Genomic DNA, 20,931 nt, shown 5'->3' with positions numbered 1-20,931 from the left:
CACAGGAAAAATAAATAAATAAATAAAATAATAGGGGGAAAAGGGTTTCTGCAAAAAAAATTAAGAAGTTTAAATAAATGGTCATGGGAATTAAACAAAAAAGACCAGTGGACTGATGATTAACAATCGTATAAATACAGAGAATTTTATAAAGACTAAATAACATTTTATGCAAGTGTCAACTTGCTGCACTCTATGCACGTACACAAACTGAGCACACACAGAGCTAAACCTGTTCACATAATTTAATGACCAAACAAACTTTTCTCATTTAGAAAGGTTTATCAGCATTCCAGCAATGATATTCATGTACAGATGGGAAAACTGCTTTCTGCTTGTGGAAGCAACGAAATAAGCAGCTTTATTACGCACGGACATCACATCTCTGTGTGTGCCAAATGTAAGTCTCATAGCAGCATCTAACAATTTTTAGAATATGTGACATTGAATGACCTTTGATTTTGTAATGGAACTTGAATTAAAATAAGAGCTAGATAAAATAATAATAAAAAATACACATCTGTATGATTCGATATACGAGGTCTGTCCAAAAAGTATCGTACCTTTTTTTTTTTTTTCAGAAAATATATGGATTTGAATCACGTGTGATTACATCAGCCAAGCTTACAGGAGATTTGTAATGAAAGACATGCGGAGGATTTCGCGCGTCGGCACGAAGCAGCTCAGGACGCGCAGCAAAAAAAAAAAAAAAACCCACCTCCGTGTTGGAAGTCTCACAGGACATGTTGGGGCATGTCCAGCTGTTACACAATTTCTCGGATACTCACTCGACTGAAAGCCATCGAAAGCCGTCTGAATCTTCTGAATGGTTTCCAACACGGCGTTTTTTTTTTTTGCTGCGCGTCCTGAGCTGCTTCGTGCCGACGCGCGAAATCCTCCGCATGTCTTTCATTACAAATCTCCTGTAACAGTGGAATGTGCCGCAAAAGTGCTATGTCCAGCTCTCTTACCATTTCTGTGGTAGTCACATGATGTCCCGGATCAACACAGCGTTCAGTTTAGAAATGATCTGGTCGATCCAGCCTGTCGATGGCCGCTCGGTGCGCCGCGTGCCCTCCGCCGCTGTGGGCCGTCTTTAAAAAGGTTTTAACAGTCCATAATCCGCGTGATGCCGACAGAATCTTCACCGATATCCAACTGAATCTACCAAATGGTTTCCAACTGCCTGTCTCTAACAATTTCTGAAAAAAATTTCATGGAGCAAAGCGGCAGTCTCTCAGCAAGTGATTCAAATCCATATAGTTTTTGAAAAAAATAAAAAGGTACGATACTTTTTGGACAGACCTCGTATACATCAAAAGTGGCTTTGAAAATCTAGGGGCAGATCCAGGATTCTGTATGGGGGGGGGGCATGCATTTGTGAATGAACATTTAGGTAACATTTCCTGCATTTTTGGTGCATATATGACCAAAAAATACAACCACAGAGAAAGGATACTTTATAACCTGTTTTTTTTTGTTTTTTTATTAATTTGAATTTGTGGATCTGCCCCTGAAATCCACATCCATTTCTTTTTTTTTTTTTTCTTAGAAATGATCATGGATTCATCCTGAATCACAGGGAGGAGGCGCTGGCACGTAGACATGCACAGTTCATGCACAGTTTATGGCGGGTTTACTCAATGGCACGCCAGATTGTGTGCCAGTGTAGAGATCAAATTCATGCAAGTGTCAAGGTGTCTTAAGACCGAGCAGAGCTGAAGTTGGTGAATCAGAGCCAATACATCTGAAGTCAATGCACAGTGCTCTGTTCAACAGCCATTATATTATTATTATTTTATTATTAGCCATTATTAACAGCCTGATTTTTTTTTAAATCAACACAAGTGTCACAAACAAAACAAAACCAACTCAAGAAAGGAGAAAAACAGGATACTTAAATGATACACAAAAATACAGTGTTAGTATAGCTCATTATGTATTATACTGACTAATCACAATTCACAACTTATAAAACTTCACAAAAAAGCATGAAGAGGAGGCTTGCCCTCACACAGTCTGAACTAGAAAAGCATCACTGCTTACATTCAGACTGGACGTAGGGGGGGCGAAGAGACACAGATGAAGACGAGGAGGGAGGAGGAGGCGGAGGAGGAGGAAGAGTTGGTGGCAGCCCTACGCCAGGTGGCCCAATAGGAGGTGAAGAAGTGATTGCAGATTGGTGGTTAGGGGTGTCAATCCCACTAGTTGCTATCAGTGGGGGCCCTGAAGGAGAGAAGCCCAAGCTAATGGCTCAGATACATCAGTAATAAGAGCAACAGCAACGCCTTACCATTTAAAAGACACAGCAGAGTTGGCAAGAACATCCACGAAATATGTTTTAACTATTGAATAAATATTTTTAGTATTACTTATAGGGGGGAAAACAATTACATAAAAAACATAATTTGAAGGATCCCAGAGAACACCGATCACAGCCCAGAACAGGGGTATTCACCTCGTTTCAGAAAGGGCAGAGAGGGTGCAGGTTTTCACTGTAACCACCCACTCAACCAGGTGATTTCACTGACTAACATCACTTTGAGCAGATGGAATCAGTTAATCAGTGAAATCACCTGGTGGAGTGGGTGGTTGCAAAGAAAACTTACACCTTCTCGGCCCTTTCCAGAATGAGTTGAATACCCCTGGCCATGAACAACCAACCCTCAATGTTCCAACCTTCTACGTTGGAATGAATTTTGTTGCAACTTACGTCACCAATGCCCTTCTAAAAGCAATGTGAATAAATACAGATTTTTTTTAAGCTTACCACCTTGTCCAATTATCACTAAGCTTTGTAACGATGGACTGCAAACTTTGAGAAATTGATCAAAGTGTTTTATATATATATAAAGCCTCTTCTGTGATCAAATTAATGAGTGTTTGACTTCCTGCAGCAGTTATATTCAACATTTTGATAACCTGTATCTGTGGGTGTCCTGCCCTTTAAGCAATCAAAAAGTCAGTGGAACATTTCATTCACGGTCTTAAGCCAGATTTTCACATAGTATGTCTGTGCTGCATTACTTATCGATCCCATCGTTGTAGCATTTTTGGTCTGTCTTACACATGTTTGTTGCAGTGCTGTTTGAGGGGAAGAAGACTCAGTAGATGAGTGGGAGAGAGAGTGCATTTATGAGTGTCACTGAATAACGTAAATCATAGGCCAAGAAAATAGTACACTTGTTTCCAGAGCAGAAGGATCCTGGCTCAAGACCACACCAGCCCATTCTTAATGCAATGTGGAGTTGCATCAGGAAAGGCATCGGGCATAAAACATGCCAAATTAACATGCAGATCCATATCGGATCTGCTGTTGCAATCCCAAATGAAAAAGGGAAAAGCTGAAAGAAGTTACTGTGCATCCGGAAAGTATTCACAGTGCTTCACTTTTTCCACATTTTGTTATGTTACAGCCTTGTTACAAAATGAAATTCATTTTATCCCCAAAAACCCTACACAAAATACCCCAATAAAAACAATGTGAAAAAGGTTTGAGATTTTTTTTTGCTAATTTATTAAAAATAAAAAAGTAAGAAAACATGTACATTATTACTGCATCCTGTTTCCAGTGATCATCCTTGAGATGTTTCTACAGCTTAATTGGAGTCGACCTGGGGTAAATTCATTTGATTGGACATGATTTAGAAAGACACACACCTGTCTACCTATAAGGTTCCACAGTTGACAGTGCATGTCAGAGCACAAGCCAAGCATGAAGTCAAAGGAATTATCTGTCAACCTACGAGACAGGATGGTCTCGAGGCACAAATATGGGCAAGGGTACAGAAACATTTCTGCCGTTTTGAAGAGCAAAGAACACAGAGGCCTCCATCATCTGTAAAAGGAAGAAGTTCAGACCCACCAGGACTCTTCCTATAGCTGGCCGCCCATCTAAACTGAGCAATCGGGAGAAGGGCCTTAGTCAGGGAGGTGACCAAGAACCCGATGGTCACTGTGTCAGAGCTCCACCATTCCTCTGTGGAGAGAGGAGAACCTTCCAGTAGGACAAACATCTCTTCAGCAATCCATCAATCAGGCCTGTATGGTAGAGTGGACAGACGGAAGCCACTCCTTAGTAAAAGGCACATGGCAGCCCACCTGGAGTTTGCCAAAGTCACCTGAGGGACTCTCAGACCATGAGAAACAAAATTCTCTTGTCTGATGAGACAAAGATGGAAATCCTTGGCGTGAATGCCAGGTGTCATGTTTGGAAGAAACCAGACACCATCCCTAGAGTGAAGCATGGTGGTTGGCAACATCATGCTGTGGGGATGTTTTTCAGCGGCAGGAACTGGGAGACTAGTCAGGATTGAGATGAATGCAGCAATGTACAGAGACATCCTGGATGAAAACCTGCTCCAGAGTGCTCTTGACCACAGACTGGGATGACTGTTCATTTTTCAGAAAGACAATGACCCAGCCAGAGCCCAGACCTGAATCCAATTGAACATCTCTGGAGAGATCTGAAAATGGCTGTGCACCAACGCTCTCAATCCAACCTGATGAAGCTTGAGAGGTGCTGCAAAGAGGAATGGGCAAAACTGCCCAAAGATAAGATCACCAAGCTTGTGGCATCATATTCAAGAAGACTTGAGGCTTTAATTGCTGCCAAAGGTGCAGCTCATTGTCAAAGTGAACGCTGTGGTGATGCGGGACCGTCATGTGACTATCGGAGAGATTGCAGAAGAGATGGACATCAGCACTTTTTCGGCACACATTCCATTGTGACAGAAGATTTGGCCATGAAAAGGAATGGCGGCGAAATTCTTTCCTGAAGCTTCTGACGGAGAAAAAGCAGATTCGCTGGTCATTTCGGCATGTTGATGGCCGCCCGGAGCGTCGCTCGCTCTCCACCGTTGTGCGGACGTCTTTAAACCGGTTGTACCACTCCTTAATCTGTGTGATTCCCATATCATCGTCACTGAAAGCCGTCTGAATCTTCCGAATGGTTTCCACCTGGCTGTCGCTCAGTTTCTGGCAAAATTTCATGTGGCGCTGCTGCACTCGTTCCGTCATTTTCCTTACAATAAAAATCCGCCCAGCGTGCAGCACATGTCCTCACTCAAACGCTGCTTGCCAGCAATTGACGCAATCGACAGGCGTGAAAGAATTCACGCATGCGCACGAAGGTTCAAGGTTGGCTCACACAAGCAGGCTTGATTCAAATACATCAGGTTTTTGCAAAAAAAAAAAAAAAAAAAGTATGTACATGTGACTTTAGTGTTTTTTTTTTAATTTAAATAAATTTGCAAAAATAAAAAAAACAACAACAACAAAAAAAAAAAACCCAACAAAAAAAACCCACTTTTTTTTTTTTCCATGTTGCCATTATGGGGTGTTGTGAGTAGAATTTTTAGGGGGAAAAAACTGATTTACTCAACTTTGGAATAAGGCTGTAACATGAAATGTGTAAAAAGTGAAGCACTGTGAATACTTTCCAGATGCACTGTATTTATCAGGGAGTGTGTGCACAGAGCTATGGTGCAGAAAACTTAAAAATAATAATAATAATAATAAAAAACAGGAATGATTTTTGGACTAAGAAAGAGTGCCGCAGGGATAATAAGCAGGAAAAGTTTTCTGCCAGTCAAAGATTTATCTGTTCAACCACTAGTTTGAGCCTGCATTGCATTGTGCCCCAATACATATATCCACCATGGATAAGTGCGCTGTGCTGTTAATATTCAAGACAACAAGAAGGCATGATGACACATTGACTGATAATCTGATTGGCCATCTATTTGCATTTCTACTCAATTATCCATAAAAAATAGACTTGTTGCTTATTTGCTGTATAGCGGTACATAGTGCTACAACTGTATGTACTTTTGTAGGGATAGTGGAAAAGCAAACACTCATGTGAGTGGTGTCAATCAGCTCTGTATGTACATACATCACAGATGCAATGGACAGCACACGCAATTCAACCTTTGAGCTTAAAAATGAAGTTTTGATTTGAAAGACTGCTTTTCAAATGTGGGTTTGTACAGAATGAAATGCTGTCTGTAATTCGCATGTGCTCTCTCAAGACAAGTCAGCATTACAAGATGTTTACATGGCAATTACTAAAATATACACAGCACAGCAACCACTAGGGGTGTGTGGGAGGAGATGCACCCACCTCCTGCAGACAACTTTAATAAATTGATACTGTATTAAAGCGTTTGTCACTTCAATGCAATTTTCTACTGCAAGATTATATTACCATTTTTTTCATAACTATGAGTTCATGAAAGAGAGAGAGCATGCATCCAAGGAGGAAAAACAGAGAATGGGCTACTTTAGCACTGAACAGGCTGAAAAACTTAATATATGGGTGTTTTTACCTTGTGCACAGCTGATGAAAATAAAATATAAAAACAGCATAAATGTCAGCCATTAAGAATTATATGTTGAGTCCTGCATGCACTCTTAAATATTGTTTTGTACATTGACAGGGCATAAATATGGTGTCTGTGCTGTAGCTTGCAGTATCCAAAACTTTTCTACTGTTATTCATGCATGTGGGAAATACCCCTACAGAAGGTATTCATTCATGTTTGTTATTGTCTTGGATAAAGTTGGAGGATTTCTGACAATATTAGAATTTAAACATATTAGGGGCGATTGAAAATTTTTACGCATGATTCCATCTTTTGTATTCTGAAAACCAACATTTCTCGAGAAACATGGCCAACGGCCAACAGCCATGTGGACATCTGTGACCCCGCCTCCAACCACAATGCAAACGGCCACATTGTCCCCAAACCTGCCTCCAGCATGGAGGACACAGTGGAGTACACACTCCTGATGGTCTATGCGACAAGGAGGCAGCCCAATAAGGACACAGACACACCTGCACAGAACCAGATTCCCGCTAGCCTGGCAGCGAGTGATGCCTCGTTCAATCAGATGCCTGTAAAGACTGAGCAGAAGAAGAAAAGGAAGAAGTGGAGAGGCTTTACATTTACATGTCTCCGTTCTCAAACAGACGATGCACTTAGTGAAGCAGCATCCAAACATGACCAGAACAGACCGTCTGAAGCAGGATTCAGATCTGGACCACTGGAATTCACATCTGAATCTGGAGGTGATGTACGCGGTGCACATCGAGACGATGGGAGTGAAAACGATAAGTTGGAGGTGGCTGTGAGCCGACTGACTGAGATCGCTGATCAAATCCCATTCACGCCTCCAGAAATCGAGGCCGACTCAGAATATGTCCCAGAAGATGACAACATTGAGAAGCTCATCGGGTTGTTGCTGAGGGAGAGTGGAGACGAGTTCAACCGAAAGGTACTGAGAGATTCCTCGCTGACCGCTGAGCTGAGGGGAAACTACAGTTTCTTTGAGAGACTCGTTTCAGCCTTTCTCGAAAAGATGGGGATCGCAACCTCTGACCCCAACTCTCTTGGGCCACAAGCGTCACCAAAGACCAAGCTCGCCATTACCTGTGAGGTCAGCAGCCGTCTGTCTGCAGTGGATCAGCAGCTCACCAGACCGCTGCTCGGCTTCGGAGCCAGATACATCCAGCATAACTTCTCTGCCTGGGCCACGCAGCATGGCGGATACGAGGACGCTCTTAATGAGGACGATGATGATAATGTTGAGTGAAAAGTCTTCATTTTGTCTCCAGTCTGTAACCAAACACGCGTCTCGCACGATGGCGAGCATCGTTTCATCCTGTCTCTCCACCAGCTTCCATGTTGTTTTGACTCACTGGGTGCAATGTTGAGAAATTTTGGTCTTTCAGGATGCAAAAGATGGAAAAACATGTGCTACTTTTTCTGAGTCAGGCTCAAAACTTCTGAATGGCCGCTTGTAGCCTGCAACTTTGTGGTCTTACTGTCTATTAACCTGCTACACTGATCATACCAAGCCAAATGACAACTATCCATGTCAGCCATTATTGTTTAGGATGAAAGCGACAACAGCAATTTTTCTTCTGGATGTAAAATTAACTAGATAAATCAATAAACTACATGAATAAAATTGTACAGTATGTAGCTGGCTTAAGACAACAAATTGAATTTCTGGAGGAAACACATTACAACTTACCCGGCAAGGGAAAGACACCCGGTGGTGGTGGTTGGCCATACAAAGGCATCGATGGCATCCTAAGGGAGGGAAGTGGCTCTGTAATTGGGGGCACTGGCAGTCTTGTAGGGGGCATAACCGGTGGGGGTGGAAAAGGAATCATGTTTGGTAGGTTGACATCATCCACAACAAGGGGATCATTGCCGTGGTCAAAAGGACAGAGGTCACCCCGGACACAAAATCCTTTTTCTGTCGGAGAAAAAACAAAAACATGAAACACTGAGTTCTCAAAAATAGCCATTTTAGATATTTATTTCAGACATGATGACAGTGAGGTGGGGAATGAAGGCAAGTAGATGGAAACAGTGTGCTCATACACAGGCTCTACTACAGCCCACCCAAATAGATGAAATCTGAATCTCACTTTACCCAACAGGCAACAAAATTATTCTACAGCACACAGACCTTCCGTCTTCCATTCCCAGGCCCCTTGTTACGCATGCATGCATCACGCAACATCCATCAGCTCTGGGAGGCATCAGCAATTTACTTGCAGAATTTTTTTTAACCTCCATTGTCGAATTTTTGCAGTAAAAAAGGAGAAAAAAAACTGCTATGCAAAGTAAAACACGCTGCATATATCAATCCCATCAGTTTGTTAGAAATGGTGACTGAGTTGCCAAAAAGTTGTTAAAATAAACTTTGCAGTGCTTGTGCATTAAGCTTTGACATCTATAGAAATAGTCATCTCCATAAATACAACCCCTGGCAAAAATTATGGAATCACCGGCCTCAGAGGATGTTCATTCAGTTGTTTAATTTTGTAGAAAAAAAGCAGATCACAGACATGACACAAAACTAAAGTCGTTTCAAATGGCAACTTTCTGGCTTTAAGAAACACTATAAGAAATCAAGAAAAAAAGATTGTGGCAGTCAGTAACGGTTACTTTTTTAGACCAAGCAGAGAAAAAAAAATATGGAATCACTCAATTCTGAGGAAAAAATTATGGAATCACCCTGTAAATTTTCATCCCCCAAATTAACACCTGCATCAAATCAGATCTGCTCACTGACATTGACCCTATGCCATGACATTGACCCTATGTGTCTTTTTGCAAGGAATGTTTTTGCAGTTTTTGCTCTATGGCAAGATGCATTATCATCTTGAAAAATGATTTCATCATCCCCAAACATCCTTTCAATTGTCAAAAATATCAACATAAACTTGTGCATTTGTTGATGATGTAATGACAGCCATCTCCCCAGTGCCTTTACCTGACATGCAGCCCCATATCATCAATGACTGTGGAAATGTACATGTTCTCTTCAGGCAGTCATCTTTATAAATCTCATTGGAAAGGCACCAAACAAAAGTTCCAGCATCATCACCTTGCCCAATGCAGATTCGAGATTCATCACTGAATATGACTTTCATCCAGTCATCCACAGTCCACAATTGCTTTTCCTTAGCCCATTGTAACCTTGTGTTTTTCTGTTTAGGTGTTAATGATGGCTTTCGTTTAGCTTTTCTGTATGTAAATCCCATTTCCTTTAGGCGGTTTCTTACAGTTCGGTCACAGACGTTGACTCCAGTTTCCTCCCATTCGTTCCTCATTTGTTTTGTTGTACATTTTTTGATTTTTGAGACATATTGCTTTAAGTTTTCTGTCTTGACGCTTTGATGTCTTCCTTGGTCTACCAGTATGTTTGCCTTTAACAACCTTCCCATGTTGTTTGTATTTGGTCCAGAGTTTAGACACAGCTGACTGTGAACAACCAACATCTTTTGCAACATTGCGTGATGATTTACTCTCTTTTAAGAGTTTGATAATCCTCTCCTTTGTTTCAATTGACATCTCTCGTGTTGGAGCCATGATTCATGTCAGTCCACTTGGTGCAACAACTCTCCAAGGTGTGTTCACTCCTTTTTAGATGCAGACTAACGAGCAGATCTGATATGATGCAGGTGTTAGTTTTGGGGATGAAAATTTACAGGGTGATTCCATAATTTTTTCCTCAGAATTGAGTGATTCCATATTTTTTTCCTCTGCTTGGTCTAAAAAGTAACCGTTACTGACTGCCACAATCTTTTTTCTTGATTTCTTATAGTGTTTCTTAAAGCCAGAAAGTTGCCATTTGAAATGACTTTAGTTTTGTGTCATGTCTGTGATCTGCTTTTTTCTACAAAATTAAACAACTGAATGAACATCCTCCGAGGCCGGTGATTCCATAATTTTTGCCAGGGGTTGTATTTGGACAGTGACACCATTTTGTAATTTTGCATTTGACATGTTCATATTACATTGTGTTTAATATGTAAATTTATAAAGTAATTTTCAATTATTTAATGATTCTGAGTATATTTTGTAATAGAGTTTATAAACCTTTGTTTGACTAATTTATTCTGAACCCACTCATCACACACCACGCTCCACTGCCCACCGCCACAAGAGTGTTACCCTTGTAGTATTTAAGCCTGGCTGGCAGACAGGCTAACGTGTGCCCCCACCAGGCCAGAAAATTATTTTTTCAATAACTGAAATGAAGAATAAGGTAGATGAAATAATGAAAAACAACACTAAACATCCATTAATTTGGAAATAAAAAAAATCACGTAGGTGCATCTGCATCACTCTGAATAGGACTGTGATGCTGCTCATACATACAAGTCAATCAATCAATCAATCAATCAATCAATACAATCAATACAAGTCCACCTCTGTGCCCTTCAATTTTAAATTGTGGGTATTTAATGGAACGAGATACACATTAGTTAAAACAACCATGGTACTGCCTAAAAAGCTGCAATGCAATGGGATGGGACAACTGAATATAGAAAAATTTTCTCCAAGAACTCTGGCATCAAGGAAGCACAGGTAAGAAGAAAAGAAGAGACAGACGTGAAGGTGAAAGGAGAGCACAGACAGAGCAGCAGATGAGAAAAAAGGAGGAGAGTGGAGGAGGAGGCAGCTTGTTAAAGTGCACACCTTCAAAATAAAGGCAAACTGCCAATTTGGCTGAGACCCAGAGTGAAGAACCTCAAATAAAGTCAGTGTTTGCACCAGACTACCTATAGCAAGTTTCAATTTGTGGATCTCAGTGTTTAACATACTTTTTGTTATAGCTCATTTTTATTGATTTACTTACTGGTAGGAAATAATAATAATGAATTAAACTATATTTATTCAATCAGATTCAATACAGCAATGAATCATGCTCATTTTGTTCATAATGTGCTATTATTGCAAAGTTCTTAGCTTACACAGTTTATTTTTGTACAATAAAATACGTTTGCAATTGCCTAAGTGATGACTTTCTTGCTTGTTGTTTCTGTTTTCCACTCAATGCACCTCACAGTTGGATTTCCTCTCGAGAAACACTGCATCAACTTGTGTCAAACAGTGAAACTGAAGGAACAGCTGCATCACATTCATATGCAAAGGCAAAAAGCCATCATCTGGCAGTGTCACTGACCATACTGGGGGGGGGTATCAAGATAAAGTGCAATAATCAGAAACGTAGTACAACAAATATTATTCTAAAATGGGCTGTTCCACACAAGTACTTTAATCATCATCAATACATGTCGTGAAACATACTCACTTGTACACCTCGAGTCCATGTGGACCCCACCAGAAATTCCTGTTCTTAATACTGTTAACACTTATTATCATCATGCCAGGCTTAGATATACGTAATTTTACTAAATATGGTCACTTTGCTGCAATTTTTGAAGAAAGACTATTTAATATGTTTTAAACATTTCATTTTGAAAGAATGTTACGTTTTTTTCTAACATGACTTCACTACAAGTCAATAGCTACTCCTACGTACTGATGTTGCTCTGATGCAAAAATCTTGTATGAAAACTGCTCTGACAGTGCAGTAGTTATGAAAAGTTGACAAAGTTCAAAATTTTGCTACAGAGTCTGACCAGATACCATCATATCAACCTGGGGTCCAAGCAAACAACAGAGGAAACATTATTCTGATCAAAATAAGGTGAAACTGAAAACACAGGTTTTGATGACAGCTACATAAAATTACAGCTGAGGAGTAAAACGGGTCAGAAAATATATCAAAACATACAGTACCAGCCAAACATCTGGACACACTTTCTCACTGAGTTGAAGGAGAAAGTGTGTCCAAACTTCCTCACGACTGTGGTTGTGTGTACTGACAGTACACACAGCTGCTGAAAGGGCTGGCTGTTCACAGAGTACTGTATCAATGCATATTCATGAAAAGTTGACTGAAAGAGAAAAGTGAGGTCAGAAAAAATACACAACAACAGGGATGACTGCTGCCTTCAGAAGACTGTCAAGCAAAGCTGACTGAAGAACTTGGAGCACGCTGAGGATGAAGTCAGTACATCAAGACCCAACACACACAGACATGCCCAGGAAAAATGGACTACAAGTGTTGGATTTCTAGTGCCAAGCCACTCCTAAAACAGAGAGAAGACCAAAAGCATCTTACCTGTGCTAAAGAGAACAAGAACTCACTAGTCCAAAGTCCTCTTTTCAGATTAAAGTAAATTTAGCATTTCATTGCAGAAGTCTAAGTCCCAGAGTCTGGAGAAAGCGTGGAGAGGCACAGAATACAAGCTGTTTGAGGTCCAGTGTGAACTTTCAACAATCAGTGATGATTTAGGGTGCCATGTCATCTGCTCGTGTTGGTCCACTGTGTTTAATCAAGTACAAAGACAATGCAGCCATCTATCAGGAGGTTTTAGGGCACTCCGTGCTTCCATCTTCTAACACGTTTCATGGAGATGTTGAATTCTTTTTCAAACATACTTAACATCCCTAGAGTGCCAAACCTAATAAGAACAGGTTTGCTGACCATTGCATTATTGTACTGATTGGCCATATGGACAATACCCCAAAGAAAATCTGGCACTGTCAAAAGGAAGAAGGGAGAAACACAAGACCCAACAATACAGACGAGCTGAAGACCAGCATTAAAGCAACAATCAACTTGTGCTTCCACAACACCTCAGCAGTACAACAGACTAATTGTCTCCATGTCACACCATGCTGATACAGCAATTCATCAGAAGGAGCCCCAACCAAGTACTGAGCACATAAATGAATACACACCTCAGAAGTTTGGCATTTCTATATTATAAATCCTCTTTTGAGAAGATCATATGAAATACAATTTGAGATATGCATTTTTTTTTTTAAATAAAAAGGTAAAGGCTTCAATGATCAAAAATAACATAAAAAATGCTTGAAACACTTTAGCAGTGATAACAGAATATATACAATTTTCACTTTCTGAAATAACTGATTAAAAACAATAGAATGCTTTTTATTTATTTATTATTATTTTTTTTTTTACTTTTTCACAATATTCTTCTTTTTTTTTTTTAGATGGACCTGTAAAATATATCTATATCTTTATCTATCCATCTATAAACAACAAAAACAATAACAGAGAAAAATAACTGATTGTTCAAACAGTACATGCACTACAGTAATGAGTCAGTCTCATTAAGGAACTGAATCCCCGGTGTCCCTGTCGTGTGAGCACTTTGTCAAACAGCAGTGTGCTAAAGAGACTATGGGTAAGTTTTAAAACACCTGTCTCTCAAGAGAGCTGATGCTTTTCTGCTTTTCACTTGAGACTAGGGAGGAGCACTACACAGTGGTCATTAGTAGTGAATCTAAACAAGGAACTCAATAACCCTCGTGGGAAGACACCAGCAGTTAATACCAGTCAGAGTCACCTTTACAAGGACCATAAAATATACTTGGACGGAAAGGTTCGATTGTAACTACAAGAAGGAACGTAATAAGAAAGAACAGAAACAAAATAGTTAGTTAAAAGAGGAGGCAAATTAGATTTACTCCTACCATCGTAATCCCTGCAACGCTGTTTAAGTGATGCACTCTTGTTGCTGAATGACTTGCTGCTGCCACCATCTTGCCTCTGGGGACCGAAGTATCCAGACCAGCTATCTGTCGTGCTATCGGGTAGGTGAGCTCGGGTTACTATGGAAACACCACCACCAGAGGAGGAAGAAGAAGAGGAAAAGGGGTGTGCTGGTGTGGAAAGAGGCAGGGGATGCTGTGAAGTAGAAGTGGAAGAAGAGGTGTAGCCTTCAGGGTCCTTCCTTTCCACCTCAAACTTTGACTTGTAGTCTGTTAAGCAACAAAGAGACAGATGCATCAACAAAACAAGATAAAGTAATGCCGCAGGAAAAGAAAACCCTAATTTGGAAAAAACAAAACACAACAAAAACACAACAACAACAGTATCGCTCATCATGGCAACCTTCAGGATAAGAAGGCCAATTCCAGTTGGTGCTGTTAAAGCCACACTGATGTCCATGTAAAGCTGTCCACATCCTTACTGACAATAATAATCAGAAAATAGCACAATCAGCTACATCCAGCCCTTGATCCAGTCTCCTCTCAACAACCTTCACTGCTCTTGACACCCAGGATGTCTCAGGTAACACTCCAGCATCACTACTACACAGTTCAGCTGCGGTGGCAGGGGTATGGTCCCCTGTGATCATGTTGTTGGTTGTGCTGGGTGGGGGCTGGGGAGTTCTCTCACCTCTGCCTCCTCTGTGTTCACGGTCCCTGCTCTTTCCTCTGCTGCCACTCCTACTCCGGCTCCGACTGTAGCTTCTCTCGCGTGGGCTGTTCCTCCGCCGCTCGTGGCGCTCTCGTTCGCGATGGGAGTCACTTTTCCCATGCCGATCAAAATCACGGCGCTTTCTCTCCTCTCGCCTTCTGTCATCACGACACCTGCGTGGTGGGGCAAAAAACAAAGACACATTATTGTAATTGTTGGGACACACTAGTAACTGTTCAACAACAGGAAAGTGTCTCCAAATCATTGTTGTGATAACTACCTTGAGGTAATTGTGGATTTAAATAAGGCTAACATGATCAAATGAAACTCAAAGCAACCACAACCCTAATTATACATGCCTTTGTGACTTACGAGGTCTGTTAGAAAAGTATCGGACCTCTTTATTTTTTTGCAAAAACCTGAAGGATTTGAATCACGTGTGCTTGGATGAGCAAACCTTGAACCTTCGTGCGCATGCGTGAACTTTTTCACACCTGTCGATTGCATCATTTTCTGGTAAGCAGCCTTTGTGACAGCCTGGTGGAAACCATTCGGATGATTCAGACGGCTTTCGGTGACTTTTCAGTCGTGTGACTATCCGAGAAATTGTGAAGAGATGGGCATGTCACAGCATGTCCTGTGAGACTTCAACACGGAAGCACTTTTGCGCCGCCGTCAGCAGCAGCATGAATTTTACAGCCACTCTTTTCATGGCCAAATCTTCTGTCACAGTTGAATGTACCGAAAAAGTGCTGATGTCCACCTCTTCTGCAATTTCTCGGACAGTCACACGACAGTCCCGCATCACCACAGAGTTCACTTTGGAAATGATCTGGTCATTTCTGCATGTTGAAGGCCGACTGGAGCGTGACTCGCTCTCCACCGTTGTGCGGACGTCTTTAAACCAGTTGTACCGCTCCTTAATCTGTGTGATGCCCATAGGATTGTCACCGAAAGCCGCCTGAATGGTTTCCACCTGGCTGTCGCCCAGTTTCTGGCAAAATTTGATGCGGCGCTGCTCCAGTCGTTCCGTCTTTTTCCTTGAAATGAAAATCCGCCGAGCGCACACCACACGTCCCACACCAGGAAATGACGCAATAGACAGGCGTGAAAAAGTTTCACGCATGCGCACGAAGGTTCAAGGTTGGCTCATGCAAGCACACGTGATTCAAATACATCAGGTTTTTGCAAAAAATAAAAAGGTCCGATACTTTTCTAACAGACCTCGTATGCTTTAAAACTATCAAGTTATAGAGGGGAGGAACCACCCCCTCGTACAGCTGTCCTAGAGGGGGAACTACTGATAGAGACCAAAACAGTTTTTTGATCCAGGCTGTAACCATGTTTATTTCAGCTCTAAAGCTGGGCATTTTAACATGGACTAGAATAGAAACCAAGCAGCCAGTCAAGGAAGTGCAACTACTACTTCTTCTTGGTGGGCTCTGAGCCCACTGAAGCTTACGGTTTGGTATGAACCAGTACACAGTTGATCGAGTACTGATGACCCCATTGGCTGGAGGAGGCCAAGGGGAAGCTCACGTCACCTGACTGCAGCAGATATAGTCTATTATCAGGGTTCTCCCCAGACAATGGAACAATGGCATTACGCCATCAGTGTTATGACAGCGCTGTTATACTGTGCCCTGCTCTCAGATAGTTTTCTAATCCAGCCAGGCTGTCTGTGCTGAACTGCCTGTTCGCTCCTCCCCTGCCGGCAGAGAGCCAAGCAGAACAGCGCTGCAGCTCAAACAGTGAGAGAGCACAGCGTCTCACAGTGGGGGGGAAAAAACCCTATGTCAAAGTCTTCCAATAAAGAGAGTGCCTTCTGCTTGCATAGCCAGCGAGAGGATAGGAAAAAGTGTGAACAGCGGACGCTACACACTGTAAAAAAGCAGCAAAGCAATTTTACCACACAGCCTCAGTGAAACAGTGAAGTGTGAAAAACTGATTCAGAAAGTTTTTCATCCAGGGTTTCATCATTAAAAGAGCAGATTTTATTCTTTACTTCTTCCTGTTACTTCTTACAGAATTATTTTTTTCATTTTCTTTTTGTTGTCGTTTATGCATCAATGACCACAGATCAAATTACTTATATGTGAGAACTTACTTGGCAATAAATAGGATTTTGATTTGACAATCAAATCAGTCCAGGTTCAGCTCTTATTCAAACAAGAAAATTAGGGGTTATGTTATTTTTAAAAAAGTATGCAATCACACTCCAAAATGTTGAAACCCCCCATAAAAACAAAAAAACCCTAAACTGTCTACATGACAGAAAATCTCTGCCTGTCTTACTGGATTAAAGGTACAGTGTGTCATTTTTGAAGAAGAGAGCAAAATGTTATGTCCATCAAATAGTAATGTGTTTTTAAACTTTTCAATGTTATTTTCTTAACTTAGAAAAATGCAAAATAGAACTTTGATATTACAAGATAAGTGTCATTTCTGGTCTATTAATCTTGCTTTCAATGCATCTAAAACCAGTCAAAATGACTCGCAAAGCGTGCCGCCTTGGGTGATAATTGTCAACAGCGCCGCTATACTAAAAATGTCTGGGAAGAACCCTGATTATATAACGGCTGAGTGGATCCTTGTCATTTGATTGGTATTTTGTATGTCAGATGACGGATTATTTGTCCCATTTGTGTTGCATTGCATTTAGAGTGCAGTTTGGTACCATTGTACGCTGCACACGTATGCATGCACGTCTGTGTGTGGGCTTATCATAATCATTATTTGTATAGTAGATTATGTAAAACAAAATATTGGACGAATTGTGCCCTTTCAGAACAAATCATCAAAATGTTGTTCCTAGTAGTTTTTTGGGTGGTCTTCTCAGTAAGATGATGAAACACTCAATTCAAGCAACCTAAAACAGTCAAAAATGACTTTTTTTTTTGACAGTTTCCTAAAGAGTGCTCAGAGGAAACCGGGGAGAACAAGCAAACTCCACACAGACTGTGTGAGAAGTGATCCCAAGCCCCTCTTGCTGCGAGGCACCCGTGCTAACCACTAAGATGCGTGCAGCCCGTGGGGGGCAGTCCATATGGCTCATGGACCAGTTATGATCTGCTACACCACTATTGTAAAAAGAGGACTGGTCCCCATTTTCCAGAAAATACACTGATCTGTCAAAAAAACAAAACAAAACAAAACAAAAAAAAAACCACAGAAAACCTTTGGAGATGAGTTTTGTATAGCATTGCCGTTTCATCCACATAGAACTTGCTTTTTGAAAACTGGTTACAGAATGGATAAATCTCAAAATGCTGCCTTTGTGTTTTGTACAACCAATACGCAATGTTTGTGAAATGATGGCATCAAAGTCTCACTTCTTTGATGTCAACATTAATCCCAGTGACAAGATGCCATGTAACAACAACAATGGGAGACTACAAACTTGTGTTTGTGCTACAGAAGCTACTGAACTTAGTGGAACTACTACAGCAAAATTTTCTGCTCCTTTTCTACTACTAAGGAGCGGCAAATGGTCATGGCCAACAATAACATCAACAACAACGATGAGACAGCCTACAGAGAAGAGGTCCTGAACCTCACTACTTGGTGCTCCCTAAATAACCTGGCACTTAACTCCTCAAAGACAAAGGAGTTGGTGTTAGATTTCAGGCGGAATAGGAAGGGACCCCCCCCCCGATTCAGGGAGACACTGTAGAGAGGGTCAGTGACTTCAAGTTCCTGGGAACATACATTTCTCAGGACCTTACATGGGGCACCAACACCAATGCCCTTGTGAAAAAGGCATAGCAGCGTCTGTACTTTTTAACATCACTGATGAAGGTCAACCTGTCCCAGGAACCGCTGGTGTCCTTCTATAGGTGTTCTGTAGACAGCGTCCTCACCAACAACATCTTGGTGTGGTACAGGAGCTGCTCTCAGGCTGACAAGAAGGCTCTGGAGAGAGTCAGGAAGTCAGCACAGAACATCATAGGAGCGCAGCTGTCCTCTCTGTCAGACATCTATAACACCAGATGTCTGTGCAGGGCCAGAAGCATCAGCTTCGATGGTTCACACCCCAGACAGAGCCTGTTCTCACTGCTGCCCTCAGGAAAGAGGTACCGGTCCATCAAGGCCTGCACATCCAGACTCACCAACATGTTCTACCCAAGTGCAATACGGGTATTGAATGCACATTATACGGTCGGCTGACTTATATACAGTGGTCCCTTATTTATCGCGGGAGTTGCGAAATCTGTGAAGTAGTCAGCGCTATTTTTTGCAATTATTAGAGATGTTTTAAGGCTGTAAAACCCCTCACTACACACTTTATACCCTTTTCTCAAACAGGCATTAACATTTTCTCACTTTTCTCTCCTGTGTAAACGCTCTCTTTTTTACATGCAGAACTCTCCCTTCGCTCACTGTCTCCGAAGGTACGGAAGTGGGACCCGCAAAGAATCCAAGTCCTCTCTCGGTGGCCACGGAGCTCTGCAGCTGCGGTCAACATCCGTATCAAAACAGGGAGTGTAGTCTCTGGACCCGCTGCCAGATTTGGAGCAGCTCCACACAGCAGACAGGAGGGAGGTGTGAGTGGCCCGCTGCTGCGTTTACCGAGCCCGCAGACTCAGTAAGCGCATCGGAGGCAGTGAGAGCAATCGTGGTGATGCCGACCGGTGCCACGACCGGCCCGCCTGATAAGGACGCAGAACACAATCCGCTGTTAAAAAACAAACAAAAAAAAAAAGCATGCAAAAAATCCGCGAAACTGCGAGGCCGCGAAAGGTGAACCACGTTATAGCGAGGGACCACTGTATACACTACTGACTCCTTTGTAAAATACATGTATATATTCTTATTTGTCTTTTTATATTTACTTTTTTACACCTTTGCACTACGGGAATTGTCTTTTAATTTCGTTGTACCTTGTGTATAATGACAATAAAAAGCATTCTATTCTATTCTAATATGCGCCGCATGCTCTTAGATCCACCATAGAGAGCAACCAGAAGGGCAACCAGCAGAAAACTTTGGGTGAGACCTGGTGTCGTGGTGACAGAAAAGATTTTAGGTGATCAACCATGAATGACAACCATGGTACTTGACAAATAATCCATTTTGAGTCTTCCTCAGATCCTTATGAAACAAAATGCAAGCCTGCTTTCAGCAGCCCTTCAGGTGAGCCTTAAAAAAGTGGTTACAGAGGGTGAATTATTAAAGCAAAGACTTTCTAAATTGATCCAAACAAACGCTTCATCTTATAACTGTCGTGTTTGTTTTTAGATTATTTTTAAGTTAAAACTGTGTAGCCAGAACTTGTCACTGGGGATTCTTGTTCTTGTTAATTTATCACAGTTCAAAAACAGGCAGTTTTTCCTGTTTCATCTCACAGCACAGCTTTGGGGAGCTGCTCCACTGTCCATCTGCCCTAGATTTAGATCACAGAGGTTGTAAAGAAGCCACAATGCAAATGTCCTTAAATAAAAAGCCCATTACAGACTCAAAAAAAAAAAAAAATTACTTGATTAAAGTAGAAATACAGGTTTGGATAAGGATGTGAAAAGTACTTGTTAACTGGCCACCACCCACTTTTCGAGCCCTGCAATAAATATTTCTAAAAATTGATTTTTGACATTTTGAATTAATCTAGAATCATCCACCCTCTGCTTCGCGATGCATCTAAGAATTGATTTCCACTCACCCCTAGTGTTTAAGTACACTATGACCAAAAACTTCCTAACTCAATTTTCTAAACAAAACACATTCCATTATCCAATTTGTACTTTAAATCAATGATGTCTACTTAATTTAGATAACTTTTTGCAAAATAATAGTTACAAGATTTATGTCTTTTTATTTACATCAGATTTTTAGTGGTGTAAAGTTTTATATGCAGAAAGACTGCATTGATGGCTTGGTGCCCAACCCTAATCAGAAATGCGAGGTGAAATACATCCCTGAAGACAAAACCATACCTGGACTCATTAAACTCAGCACGGTTTCTCAGAGGACTTCTCCTCCTCTTGTTTTCCCTCTCCTCCTCCACTGTTTCAGCCTTCAGAAAAAGAATTTACAAATCAAACATTTGTGTCAAAGACAAAGATGTCTCCAGAACTCAAGACATATTAAAACAAATTTTTTTAATGAATATGTATCAAATTTGTACTTCATTAAGTACTGTAGAGTAATTCATTTTTTACTGTCATTATTTTAACTAATGCTACATACAATAACAGAATGACTACTTGAGGTGTGTCATGCATTAAATTGACCCATGTATGTAGAAAATTACTGACTGTCTGATAATGTAGATGAATCACAGGATAGACATCCATTTTCAAGTTTCCAACATAGGTCAAAAATCTC

At 41.1% G+C, this 20,931-nt stretch overlaps 1 protein-coding gene across 1 annotated transcript in view; it reads right to left on the bottom strand.

The window, feature by feature from the left end:
- rbm27 (RNA binding motif protein 27) overlaps window positions 1–20,931 on the bottom strand; it is an 87,923-nt gene that overhangs the window by 46,342 nt on the left and 20,650 nt on the right. Inside the window, 5 exon segments of the mRNA XM_034178058.1 lie at window positions 2,047–2,226; window positions 8,041–8,268; window positions 13,881–14,168; window positions 14,590–14,783; window positions 20,541–20,620. Of these exon segments, the coding sequence (XP_034033949.1) occupies window positions 2,047–2,226; window positions 8,041–8,268; window positions 13,881–14,168; window positions 14,590–14,783; window positions 20,541–20,620 (970 nt within the window).

The sequence above is a fragment of the Thalassophryne amazonica genome, chromosome 9, assembly GCF_902500255.1.
Source record: "Thalassophryne amazonica chromosome 9, fThaAma1.1, whole genome shotgun sequence".
NCBI classification, from domain to species: domain Eukaryota; kingdom Metazoa; phylum Chordata; class Actinopteri; order Batrachoidiformes; family Batrachoididae; genus Thalassophryne; species Thalassophryne amazonica.
This window is presented reverse-complemented; position numbering and strand designations above follow the sequence as displayed.